This window comes from Theropithecus gelada, chromosome 1 (genome assembly GCF_003255815.1).
Source record: "Theropithecus gelada isolate Dixy chromosome 1, Tgel_1.0, whole genome shotgun sequence".
NCBI classification, from domain to species: domain Eukaryota; kingdom Metazoa; phylum Chordata; class Mammalia; order Primates; family Cercopithecidae; genus Theropithecus; species Theropithecus gelada.
Genome location: NC_037668.1, coordinates 220,143,840 through 220,157,249, shown reverse-complemented (window position 1 = coordinate 220,157,249; position 13,410 = coordinate 220,143,840). Strand labels below are relative to the sequence as shown.

The window sequence follows — 13,410 nt, the reverse complement described above, 5'->3', positions numbered from 1 at the left end:
TGGACATTACACTGTAGTCTATTAAGTGTGCAACAGCATTATGCCAACAGAAACAGTGTACGTACCTTAATTAAAAAATACATTTCTAAAAGTGCTAAGGATCGTTAAAGCCTTCAGTGCATCATCATCTTTTCGCTGGTGGATGTTGATGGCTGCTGACTGATCAGGTGGTGGTTGCTGAAGTTCGGGGTGGCTGTGGCAATTTCTTAAAATAAGACGACAGTCGAATTTGCCGCCTTGATTGCCTCTTCCTTTTGCAAATGATTTGACTGTAACATAGACCATCTCAAGAAACCACTTTCTTTGTTCATTCATAAGAAGCAACTCCTCATCTTTTCAAGTTTTATCATGAGGTTGCAGAAAATTAGTTACTTCTTCAGGTTCTACTTCTCTCTGTTTTAAAAAAAGTTTTAGCTTCTGTTTTAGATTCAGGGGTACATGTGCAGATTTGTTGCATGGGTGTATTGCATGATGCTGAGGTTTGGGGTATGATGGATGCCATCACCGAGGTAGTGAGCATGGTGCCCGTAGCTAGCTTTTCATCCCTTGCCCACTTTCTGCTCCTTACCTGCCCCTTGCATCCCCCAGTGTCTGTTATTCCCATCTTTGTGTCCATGTCCACCCAATATTTAGCTCTCAGTTATAAGTGAAAACCTGTGGTATTTGGTTTTCTGTTTCTATGTTAATTCACTTAGGATAATGCCCTCCAACTGCATTCATGTTGCTCCAAAAGACATGACTTCACTCTTTTTAATGGTTGCATAATATTTCATAGGGTTTATGTATCACATTTTCTTTATCCATTTTACTGTTAATGGGCACCTAGATTGATTCCATGCCTTTGCTATTGTGAAAAGCACTGTGATGAACGTATGAGTACATGCATCTTTTTGGTAGTGACGTATTTTCCTTTGGATATTTACCCAATAATGGGATTGCTGAGTTGAATGGTAACTCTCTGAGAAATCTCCGAACTGCTTTCCACAGCGGCTGAATTACATTACATTCCCACGGACAGTTGATAAGTGTTCCCTTTTCTCTGCAGCCTCACCAGCCTGTGTTATTTATTTATTTATTTATTTTTTGAGACGGAGTCTCGCTCTGTCACCCAGGCTGGAGTGCAGTGGCACGATTTCCACTCACTGCAAGCTCCGCCTCCCGGGTTCACACCATTCTCCTGCCTCAGCCTCCCGTGTAGCTGGGACCACAGGCACCTGCCACCTCGCCCAGCTAGTTTTTTGTATTTTTAGTAGAGACGGAGTTTCACAGTGTGAGCCAGGATGGTCTCGATCTCCTGACCTCGTGATCCACCCGTCTCGGCCTCCCAAAGTGCTGGGATTACAGGCGTGAGCCACCGCGCCCGTCCCTGTGTTATTTTTTGATTCAATAATAGGCACTCTGACTGGTATGAGATGGTGTCTCGTTGTGGTTTTGTTTTACACTTCTCTGATGATTAGTAACGGAGAGCACATTTCCTATGTTTTTTGGCCACTCGTATGTCGTCTTTTGAGAAGTGTCTGTTCTTGTCCTTTGCCCACTTTTTATTTTTACTTTTTGAGACAGGGTCTCACTCTGTTGCCCCAGGCTGGAGTGCAGTGGCGTGATCATGGCTCACTGCAGACTCAACCTCTGGGGCTCAAGCAATCCTCCTACCTCAGCTTTCCGAATAGCTGGGACCACAGGTGCCTGCCACCACGCCCAACTAGTTTTTGTGTTTTTTCCTTTTTTTTTTTTTTTTGGAAAGACGAAATTTCATCATGTTTCCCAGACCAGTCTTAAACTCCTGGGCTCAAGAAATTCTCCCACCTTGGCCTCCCAAAGTGCTGGGATTATATAGGTGTGAGCCACTGTCGTGGCCCTTTGTCCACTTTTTAATGAGGTTGTTTGTTTTTTACTCGGTGAATTGCTTAAGTTCCTTATAGATTCTGGATATTAGACCTCTGTTGGCTGCATAGTTTGTGAATATTTTCTTTGATTCTGTAAGTTGTCTGTTTATCTGTTGCAAGTTTCTTTTGCTGTGTGGGAGCTCTTTAGTTTAATTAGGTCCGACTTGTCAATTTTGTTTTTGTTGCAATTGCTTTTGAGGACTTAAGTCATAAATTCTTTCCCAGGACTCATGTGTAGAAAGGTATTTCCTAGATTTTTGTCTTGATTCCAGTTCCTTTGTTCTTTCCATCACATCTACAGTTTCTTTCTCTGTTTCAGTTCCTTTTTTCTTTCCATCACATCTACAATTACTTCCTCTACTGAAGTCTTGACCCCTCAGTGTTATCCACAAAGGTTGGAATCAAGTTCTTCTGAACTCCGGTTCATGTTGATGTTTTGACTTCCCATGATTTACAAATATTCTTAATGGCATTTAGAATTGTGAATCATTTACAGAAGGTTTTAAAATTTACTTTGTCCAGATCCATGAGAGGAATCAATATTTGTGGCAGCTATAGCCTAATGGAATATAGTTTTAAAATAAAACTTGAAAGTCAAAAGGATTCCCTGATTCATGGGCTGTAGCATGACAGTCATGTTAGCAGGCGTGAAAACAACATTTGAGTTTTTAAATATCTCTGTTAGAGCTATTGAATGACCAGATGCATTGTCAATGGGCAGTAACATTTTAAAGGGAATCTTTTTTACTGAGCAGTAAGTCTCAACCGTGGACTTAAAATATTCAGTAAACCACGCTGTAACAGACGTGCTGTCATCTACGCTTTGTCGTTCCATTGGTAGAGCACAGGCGAAGTAGATTTACCACAAATAGTAAGGGGCCTAGCATTTTAGGAATGGTAATGAGCCCTGGCTTCAACCTAAAGTCCCCAGCTGCATTAGTCCCTAAAAAAAGTCCACTTGCCATTACTGGGTATATACCCAAAGGATTATAAATCATGCTGCTATAAAAACACATGCACACGTATGTTTATTGCGGCACTATCCACAATAGCAAAAACGGAACCAACCCAAATGTCCATCAATGACAGACTGGATTAAGAAAATGTGGCACATATACACCATGGAATACTACGCAACCATAAAAAGGATGAGTTCATGTCCTTCGTAGGGACATGGATGAAGCTGGAAACCACCATTGTCAGCAAACTATCACAAGGACAAAAAACCAAACACCACATGTTCTCACTCATAGGTGGGAATTGAACAGTGAGAACACTTGGACACAGGAAGGGGAACATCACACACCAGGGCCTGTCGTGGGGTTGGGGGAAGGGGGAGGAATAGCATTAGGAGATATACCTAATGTAAATGATGAGTTAATGGGTGCAGCACACCAGCATGGCCCATGTATACATATGTAGCAAACCTGTAAGTTGTGCACATGTACCCTAGAACTTAAAGTATAATAACAGTAAAAAAATAAGTCCACTTGTTCTTTGAAGCCAGGTATCGAATTCTCTCTAGCTATGAAAGTCCTAAATGACATCCTCCAATATAAGACTGTTTCATCTACATTAAAAATCTGTTGTTTAGTGTGGCCAAATTCAGTTATTTTCGTCAGGTCTCCTGGATCATTTGCTGCAGCTTCTATATAGCACTTGCTGCTTCACCTTGCACTTTTTTAGATTACACATGTATGCATGTATGTATGTATGTTTTGAGATGGAGTCTTGCTCTGTCACCCAGGCTGGGGTGCAGTGGCGTGATCTTGGCTCACTGCAACCTCTGCCTCTTAGGCTCAAGTGATTCTCCTGCCTCAGCCTCCTGAGTAGCTGGGACTAAAGGCGCCCACCACCACGTCTGGCTAATTTTTTTGTACTTTTAGTAGAGACAGGATTTTACCATGTTGGCCAGGCTGGTCTCAAGCTCCTGACCTCAGGTGATCTGCCCGCCTTGGCCTCCCAAGGTGCTGAGATTATGGGCGTGAGCCACCGCACCTGGCCACCTTGTGCTTTTATGTTATGGAGATGGCTTCTTTCCTTAAACCTTGTGAACCAACCTCTGTTAACTTCTAGCATTTCTTCTGCAGTTTTCTCCCCTCTCTGAGCCTTCCTAGAATTGAAGCAAGTTAGGGCTTTCCCCTGGATTAGGCTTTGGCTCACGGGAATATTGTGGCTGTTTTGATCTTCCATCCAGGCCACTCAGACTTTCTCTAGATCAGCAATAAGACTGTCGTGCGTTCTTATCACTCATGTGTTCATGGGAGTAGCTTTTTCATTTTCTTTCAGAACGCTCCCTTGTATTGACAACTTGGCTGTTTGGTGCAAGAGGCCTGACTTACGGTCTATTACCAGCTTTCAGTATTTCTTTCTCACTAAGCTTACTCATTTCTGGCTTTTGATTTCAAATGAGAAATGTGCGACTCGTCCTTTCACTTACAGGTCATTGTAAAGTTATTAATTGGCCTAATTTCAATATTGTTGTGTCAGAGAATACAGAGGCCTGAGGAGAGGGAAGAGATAGGGGAATAGCCAGACAGTGGGAAGAGCCAGTCGGCAGAGCAGTGAGAACACACACAACGTTTATTGATTAAGTTTGTGGTCTTATATGGGGATGGTTTGTGGTACCCCAAAACAATTACAGTAGTAACATTAAAGATCTCTGATCGCAGGTCACAGTAACAGATATATTAATAAGAAAAAGTTTGAAATACTGTGAGAATTCCAAAATGTCACACATAGACACAAAGTGTGCACATGTTGTTAGAAAAATGGCATCGATAGACTTGCTCAATGATGTAAACCTTCAGTGTAATGTCTGAAAAGCACGATAAAGTGAAGTATGAGAAAATGAGGTATGCCTGTGTTATTCCTATTTAAGTCTGAAATTAACCCCATGTTAATGTAGAAGGTAGATTATTCCAGGGAATGTCTTAAGACAAAAAAATTTGTTCTTTTCCTGTTAATAACGGAATCCGTAGCAGTGAAGAAATGCACAGCCTCTCTTTGAAGGCCCTGCTGTCTTCTTGTGGGAATAAAGATGGAGGAGGTTCTGTGTTTGCGATATGAGATGGCAGTAATCTCTGTTACATTACCGTTATAACTTGTCTATTGTGAACTAATGCACAGGGCAAGTATGTCATTTTCTACTTGCCTCTTCAAGAAAGACATGCATAGATAATTAGTATGAACTGGAAGAGTACTTATCTTTTTTTTCCTAGAATTCATTGAAGTGATTTCTTCGGCCCTTTTTCATAAGTGGCAAAATAGTAAACTCTGTGAAATCCTGCTGTGGTGAAGCCTTTCAGATTTTTTTACCCATCTTTAGCGTGAATATCTTTCTCAAATTATTGTAGGCTCCCAATTTGTTCTTCCCTTTTTTTTCTTTTTTGAGACAGGGACTTGGTCTGTTACCCAGGCTGGAGTATAGTAGCATAATCACAGCTCATTGCAAGCTTGAACTGCTGGGCTCAAGTGATCCTCCCTCCTCAGCCTGCTGAGTGGCTGGGACTACAGGTGCATGCCACCATACCTGGATAATTTCTGTATGTTTTGTAGGCATAGGTTTGCCATGTTGCCCAGGCTGGCCTTGGACTTCTGGGTTAAAGCAATCTGCCTGCCTTGGCCTCCCAAAGTACTGGGGAAAATTATAGGTGTGAGCTCCCATGCCCCACCTTTTCCTATTGTTTACTGACTCTTGGCCAGTATACAATTTTATTGAGAGTTTTACAAATATAAAAATATGGGAACTTCTTGTACAACAGTTTTGCATTTGGAGATTAAACTGTTGAGTGAAGATACAAGTTAGATTTTTATTTTAAAGTGGTTGATTAATTCGGTCTAATAAGAATGATGAATAGAAAGAATATATAGAAAATGTTCTTTTTGATAGACTTCCATTTAAATATATAAAGGTACTCAAACATATTTGTTTATATATTGGAACAGTTGAAATTGTCATTGGCGTTTTTCCCCTTTCCTTCACAGATGGATGGAACGCCTTCAGAATCAGAGAAGCTTTACTCATTTTATGATCTGGAGTCAAGTAAGTGATTATCTGTAGCATCTTAAAAAAAATTTCTATGATTTGTTTGCTGACTTGGTGAACGGATTTATTTTTAACTTTGTTTTTCTGTTTCTTTATAATGTGATGCAAACCTGACAAGATTTATTTTTATATACAACTGTCATGCTGATTTATTCCACTTATCACAGAGTAGCTCTGTCCTGATAGGGGTTAGTAAAGCGCCATAAAGATGTTCAGGTTAGATAGGGTAGTGTAGCTATTAGTCCAGTTGACGAAATCTTTTTTTTTTTTTTTTTTTTGAGACTCCAGCCCAGGCTGGAGTGCGGTGGTGTGATCTCAGCTCACTGCAAGCTCTGCCTCCCGGGTTCCCGCCATTCTCCTGCGTCAGCCTCCTGAGTAGCTGGGACTACAGGCGCCCGCCACCACACCCGGCTAATTTTTTTGTATTTTTAGTAGAGACGGGGTTTCACCGTGTTAGCCAGGATGGTCTCCATCTCCTGACCTCGTGATCCGCCCGTCTCAGCCTCCCAAAGTGCTGGGATTACAGGCGTGAGCCACCACACCCGGCCAACGAAATAATTTTTCTTGTTTTTTTTTTCCTTCCTGTTTCCCTTCTTCTCTCTCTTAATTTCCTGTTCTGGTTTCTTTTTGATGTCAGAGAAGAGTGATTTAGTGAACAGGGGGATTCCACGGAGCTTTTAGGGTTACTGATCTTTTAGATATTAAGGAAGGTAAAATGTACAGATGATTCAGTCTCCGTGGGAGTGTTGAGCATCGTTCTTCTCCGAAACTACCATGTAGCTATCCACCTTCTTGGGATGACTTAAAAAGCTTCCCATATCTGAGTGTTAAGCAAGGGCAGGCTTCATTTTGCTTTTGTATTGGCACAGATCCTTTTCATTGAGGTTGTAAGTGATTTCAACTCAAAACTAGCCAGGGCACATAGAGTAAATTTGCTGCACAGTTCAATTCTTCTGGATGGAGACAAGAAGATGAACTAGTACAGACTTATATAAGGTTGTGGGATCCTAAGTTCCCATGATAATAAATTATTATTTAAGAAATCATTGGGTTAATTATTCTGTCAAATAAGTAATCTAATGAATATGCATAGGCATAAGCAACAGAGTTATGCTATAGTTCAACTTGATGTATCTTTTCAAGTTTTAAAAGACAGCAAAGTATTCAAATTTTCCTGTTATATTTTACTGCTAGATAATTAACATCTGTTACTGTGGGTTTTACTCTTCACATTAGCCCTTCTCAGTAATAGTGTCATACACATGACCTTAAGTGAAATACTCTCAAACGTTAGTGATTGACCTGTTATATACTTTTAGCCTTAACACCCCATTTGTGGTATAATTGAAAATGATATTTAAAGGGGGTAGTATTGGCTTTAGAACTTTTTTTTTCTTCTTTTGTTTTAGAACCATCTCCTTCTCTTTGGAGTGATGCCACACCATATCTTGTTTTTTGTCTTTGTTTTCTTTTTTTTTTTTTTGACATGGAGTCTCTCTTTTTGTCCAGGCTGGAGTGCAGTGGTGTAATGTTGGCTCACGGCAACCTCCACCTCCTGGGTTCAAGTGATTCTCCTGCCTCAGCCTCCTGAGTAGCTGGGATTATAGGCACGTACCACCACGCCCGGCTAATTTTTGTGTTTTTGGTAGAGATGGGGTTTCACCACGTTGGCCAGACTGGTCTTGAACTCCTGATCTCAAGTGATCTGCCTGCCTCAGCCTCCCAAAGTGCTGGGGTTACAGGCATGAGCCACTGTGCCGGGCTCCTTTATCTTGTTTATTCAGCTCAGATAACTTGAAGTTGAAATTGCTTTGCTTGATCCCTGTTCTATTCATGCTGTACTAACCACATGACAAATTTAACCTATTTGAACTTTATCTGAACTTTTTAGTTCTCATTTTCTGCCTTTTTACCTTAGAGGTGGTGCTATTTATTAGTTTAGTCATGACCTAGTTGTAAATTATTTCATGGAAAAGTCTGCTTAACTTTACTGACTTAATATGAACTTATAATTGTTTGTATGTGTGTACAGAATGATATAGAAAATCTGGTAACACACAAGCTTACTGATTTTGGTTTTAATGCTTTTTCATATATATGCACACTTATGTTTTGATAGGTGTTTGATCTTACGCTGCAGACAAAATTTGGCAGAATTTAATTGATAACATATGCATCACTTTTAGTTGGCAAAAGATAAAACAATATGTATTTGCTCTTTGTCAGAATGCAGTGTAAGGTAGGAAATATCTGGTTTAACAGCCAGCATTGAACACTTGAAAATTATCCTTTAAAAGTTTACTTTGAGATTGTGCTATTTATTTTCTCTTTAAAAAAGATATTAACAAACTGACTGAAGATAAGAAAGAGGGCCTCAGGCAACTTGTAATGACATTTCAACATTTCATGAGAGAAGAAATACAGGATGCCTCTCAGCTGCCACCTGCCTTTGACCTTTTTGAAGCCTTTGCAAAAGTAAGTGTTAAGTTTGCTTTCTTTGCTAATTCCATACATCAGCCATTCGCTCCTTATTTTGTCGTTGGTTACAAAAATGTTGAGAATCTTGACAGGAAGTTCAAGACCCTTAATGCCTTGTATTACTCCCTTATCATAGTGAGTAGAGAATGAGAGAATGTATTGTGTGCATTGAAAAGGGTATGAATTTTTCTGTTTTATTAATATTCTTGTTATTGCCTGAGTATGTTCATTGTCAGTTCTCAAAGTGTACCCTTGGAAGAAAGAGGATGCTTTCTTTTCTCAGAAGAGCATATCCCATTATTTTTTGTGAATGGACTTGTTTGCCATTGCATTGCATTCATTGAGCTTTACGGTGGTGGTTTAAGCATAGAGCCTGTCTTTGAAAAGAAAAATTTATTGAAATCCATTTCTTTTCTTTTCTTTTTTGTTTTAAGACAGAGTTTCGCTCTGTCGCCCAGGCTTGAGTGTAGTGGCACGATCTCGGCTCACTGCAATCTCCGCTTCCCAGAATCAAGCGAGTCTCATGCCTCAGCATTCTGAGTAGCCGGGATTACAGGCGTGAGCCACCACGCCCAGCTAATTTTTTTTTCTGTTTGTAGAGACGAGGTTTCAACATGTTGCTTAGGCTGGTCTTGAACTCCTGACCTCAGGTGATCCACCCACCTTGGCCTCCCAAAGTCCTGGGATTACAGGGGTGAACTACCACGCCCGGCCTCCTGAAGTTTTTTTTTTTAAAATGATTCCGAGGGTTTATCTTGGCCTACGGAGGAAGAGCGCGATGATTGATTTTGTTTTTTTCTTTTCTTCACGAGCCCATACGTATGAAATGATTGATTCTTGATGTTTACCCTGGGATAGGGATGACAGAAACACTCCCCTCACTGCTATGGATCTGCTGTCCTCCTTTCTCATATCGTGGGTTTGCATTTGTTTTAATGTTGATCACAATTTAATAACAAGTAAAACTTTACTTTTGACAATTTTGCCACTTATTTTGTAATTTGTAAGCACACATTTAAAGATAGATTTATGCCATTAATATTTTAAGGCATGTTTTAAAATGTACTGTTTTCTGAAAAATTAAATGTAATTGGTTTGATTGCTGGAGATTGATTCTAGGTTTTCTCAAACGTATTTTTATTCTGTATGGTACATTTTTATGATTTTCTGATTAATGTCATCTTAGCATTATATTCTGGTTTATCTATAATTTAAAATTGATTTCAAAATTTATTGGTTACTTACAGTGCATCTGAAAACTTCCTCATGTATTTCATATGCTTCTGAAAATTATAACCTATAGAAGTATCGTGTACAGTGCACAAGGCTCTTTTCTTGTTAAACACTACAACATGATCACCTACTGAAAGACAAAAATATACCTTGTGATGATTATTACCTCATTGCTAGTGTTAAGTTTGTGGCTATTCTGTGGTAATTATTTCTATTGTTGGAAAATGTTCTAGTGATAATTACTGATGTTATTAATATCCATGAGAAATATTTTAAAATACTTTCTATTGCTACATATAAAATATGAATTACTATCCCAGTTCTTCTTTCTAAAGATTTTAGTCTCATGTATTTTATAATGAAATTTTTTCCATGTTGTATGGGGGGAAATTCTGTTGCTGTGATTAAGTGGACCAGTTTTTAATACTGTGCTTACCCTTCTCACATAGTATTTGTTATTGCTAGAAAAGTAAAACATATGCAGTTTTGAGATTTTGGGGCATCATTGGCCTTAGATGTATGATTTCTGCATTAAAATATGGGTTAGTAATCAGAGGAAAGCAGCCAATAGCCTATGGCTTCTGTACTTCCTGGTGAAAGTTTTGTTAATGTTTTTAATTTGTATTTTTCTGCTTATAAATTTGTCCTTAGAAGAAATCACTCCCCTCCTGCCCGCCCCCCGACTCCTTCTCCCTCCTGCCCACCCCCCGACTCCTTCTCCCTCCTTCCCACCCCAACTCCTTCTCCTTCCTTCCCACCCCCCAACTCCTTCTCCCTCCTTTCCCCCCCGAGTCCTTCTCCCTCCTTCCCGCCCCCCAACTCCTTCTCCCTCCTTTCCCCCCCGAGTCCTTCTCCCTCCTTCCCCCGCCCGACTCCTTTTCTCTCCTTCCCACCCCCCAACTCCTTCTCCCTCCTTCCCCCGCCCAACTCCTTCTCCTTCCTTCCCCCCACCGACTCCTTTTCTCTCCTTCCCACCCCGCAACTCCTTCTCCCTCCTTCCCGCCCCCCGACTCCTTCTCCCTCCTTCCCCACTCCCCCGACTCCTTCTCCTCCTTCTCGCCCCGCAACTCCTTCTCCCTCCTTCCCGCCCCCTGACTCCTTCTCCTTCCTTGTTCATGAAAGATCCTAAATTAACCTAAATGGATCCTGCAGCTTTCAGGGATGAGTCACTGAGATCAGAATGTTGACGGTGTGTGATGGTACAAATCACATCAAGCACATGGGAACTGGGTCAAGATCCCCGGGCAGAGATTTTTATCCCAGTCTGCTGCTCCTCTCCTCATTTTACTTTGATATAAAATTAATTAATCAAAGAGAAGAAATGGGCACCACAGAAAAACAAGATCAAACAGGGTTTTCTTTATTGAGGCCAGGTAAAGTCAGCCTTCTTCACAGCGTAAATTCAAAAGTCAGTTCATTAGGCTGTGGAAAGCGGGTCAACCAGCAACTATCCCTGACTGGCAGTTTGTACATACAGAGGAAGCTGCTGACTTCTGAATTTATGCTGTCAACAAGCCTGGCTTTACCTGGCCTCAATAAACAAGATCTTGTTTTATGGTTTTCTTTTGGTTCCTCTCATTTACATTCATTCAGGTTCTGTGCAGATAATAGACGTACTAAGCTTATGTTTTAGCCCGTCTTTTTTTTTTTTTTTTTGAGACGGAGTTTTCACTCTTGTTGCCCAGGCTGGAGTGCAATGGCACAACATCGGCTCACTGCAACCTCCGCCTCCCGGGTTCAAGTGATTCTCCTGCCTCAGCCTCCCAAGGAGCTGGGATTACAGGCGCCTGCCACCACGCCGGCTAATTTTTGTATTTTGTAAAAAAAAAAATTTTTTTTTGTATTTTTACAAAATACAAAATTTATCTCCTGACCTCAGATGATCTGCCCGACTCAGCCTCCCAATGTGCTGGGTTTACAGGCATGAGCTGCTGCACCTGGCCAGTTTTAGCCCTTCTGATTGTCATTGAAGGCATATGGAACTCTGAGAGCTTTTCTAAACTTGCTTATGTCTTAATTTTTTGACTTTTAAATTACGGACGTTTTCAAACACACACACAAATAGAAGGACTAGTGGAATGAATCTTCATGTTTCTTTTTCTTTTTCTTTTTTTTTTTTTTTTGAGGCGGAGTCTCGCTCTGTCGCCCAGGCTGGAGTGCAGTGGCCGGATCTCAGCTCACTGCAAGCTCCGCCTCCCGGGTTCACGCCATTCTCCTGCCTCAGCCTCCCGAGTAGCTGGGACTACAGGCGCCCGCCACCGCGCCCGGCTAGTTTTTTGTATTTTTTTTAGTAGAGACGGGGTTTCACCATGTTAGCCAGGATGGTCTCGATCTGCTGACCTCGTGATCCGCCCGTCTCGGCCTCCCAAAGTGCTGGGATTACAGGCGTGAGCCACCGCGCCCGGCCGAATCTTCATGTTTCTATCAGCTGGTTTCCCTAATTTTCAGACTCATTCTATATCTGTCATTTTAAATACTTACAGTTCACGCAGATGTTCTTTCTCTTTGGAGTTTTACACCTTCATTAGAATTAGTCTTTTCTTATCAAGTCTCTTGCCCCGCTGAGAGGTGTTTGTTAGTTGGATTTGAATTTGCTTAGCAAACTCAGCAGACTTTTATTTGTTTATTTGCAGGTCTAGTGTGTACAAAGTCCTCTTGATACAGGGTTATAGAAGTATGTGGCTAATTCTAAATCTCAAAATTGTCTGTCAAGGCAGAAAACTTCATCAGGTCAAAAGTCTTACTTGAAGAACATGCATATCTTTATCAAACTTGCACTTTCCCCGAAAGGTAAGGAGTCGGGGAGGATGAGACCGTTCTTAATCCTGAGAGCGTATTTCATTGTCTGGTGAGCTGATGGCTTTTTCTAATGGAAACTCGTGATTGATGCCTGAAAAGTTGGCAGCTTGCATTTTGAACACTGGAGTTTCTGGCGGAAAAATGGTGTGTCTTTCCTGTCGGACCAGGTTCTCAATGCCGAACCTGCATCTGCTGCGTAAGCCTTAATTTTACTTGGAAAATTTGTTCTGTTACTTGAGACCTTTTGTAGTCATTTTCCCGGTCATTTCCCAGATATTCGTCCCTTTCACTGCACTTCTTAGCACCAGTGTTAGTCTGACTCTGACTCTTAGCACCAGTGTTAATACACACGCACCCTAATAGCAATTGGGGTTTGATTGTGGAGTTTTCTGTATAAATATATCCTGTCCACTTATGAATTCGTTGCCTGGCTGTAAAAACTGAGTCACATGAGCCATAGGAAGGAGGAATTTTTCTAGGGGTGGGTATCAAGGGGAACCTCAGATCAGAAGTAGAAACTGATATCCATTTCAAAAGTGAGGATGGTGTTGGGAAACAGTGACATACAGCGGTCCAGAAATGCCACTGGGGAGTGAGGGGTGTTGGTTCCTCCAACCTCCTGAGGGAAATATATCAACCTCCTCTGGAGAAGGTTTTCAAAGGAAGTTGTTACCTGTGGAATACAGATTTCAGTTATATTTAGTAATTATAGTAGAGTTAGAATAAGAGCTTGATGTTTAAAATGTTTGTTTTGTACTAAATGTCATAGAAAGTGAGGGTAGGGATACTCCCAGAGTTTCTCTAGAGGAGGGGATGCTGAGTGATAATCTGGTGGATGGAGAGGCTAGAGCAAATTACTTGCAGCTTTATTTGCATAGTGTTTTTTTTTTTAAACTTAGATTGTATGTTCCCTGGGGGGTGTGTGGTGGGGGGAGGGGTGTGTGGCTGGGGGTGTGTGGCTGGGGG

The 13,410-nt window shown here is 41.1% G+C and overlaps 1 protein-coding gene across 2 annotated transcripts in view; it reads left to right on the top strand.

The window, feature by feature from the left end:
- The window catches only part of SMYD3 (SET and MYND domain containing 3), a 743,226-nt gene that overhangs the window by 163,509 nt on the left and 566,307 nt on the right, over positions 1-13,410 (top strand). For both annotated transcript variants that reach the window (XM_025385514.1, XM_025385504.1), the window contains exons 4-5: positions 5,874-5,931; positions 8,273-8,409. In XM_025385514.1, coding sequence (XP_025241299.1) covers positions 5,874-5,931; positions 8,273-8,409 — 195 coding nt within the window. The remainder of the gene's footprint in view (positions 1-5,873; positions 5,932-8,272; positions 8,410-13,410) is intronic.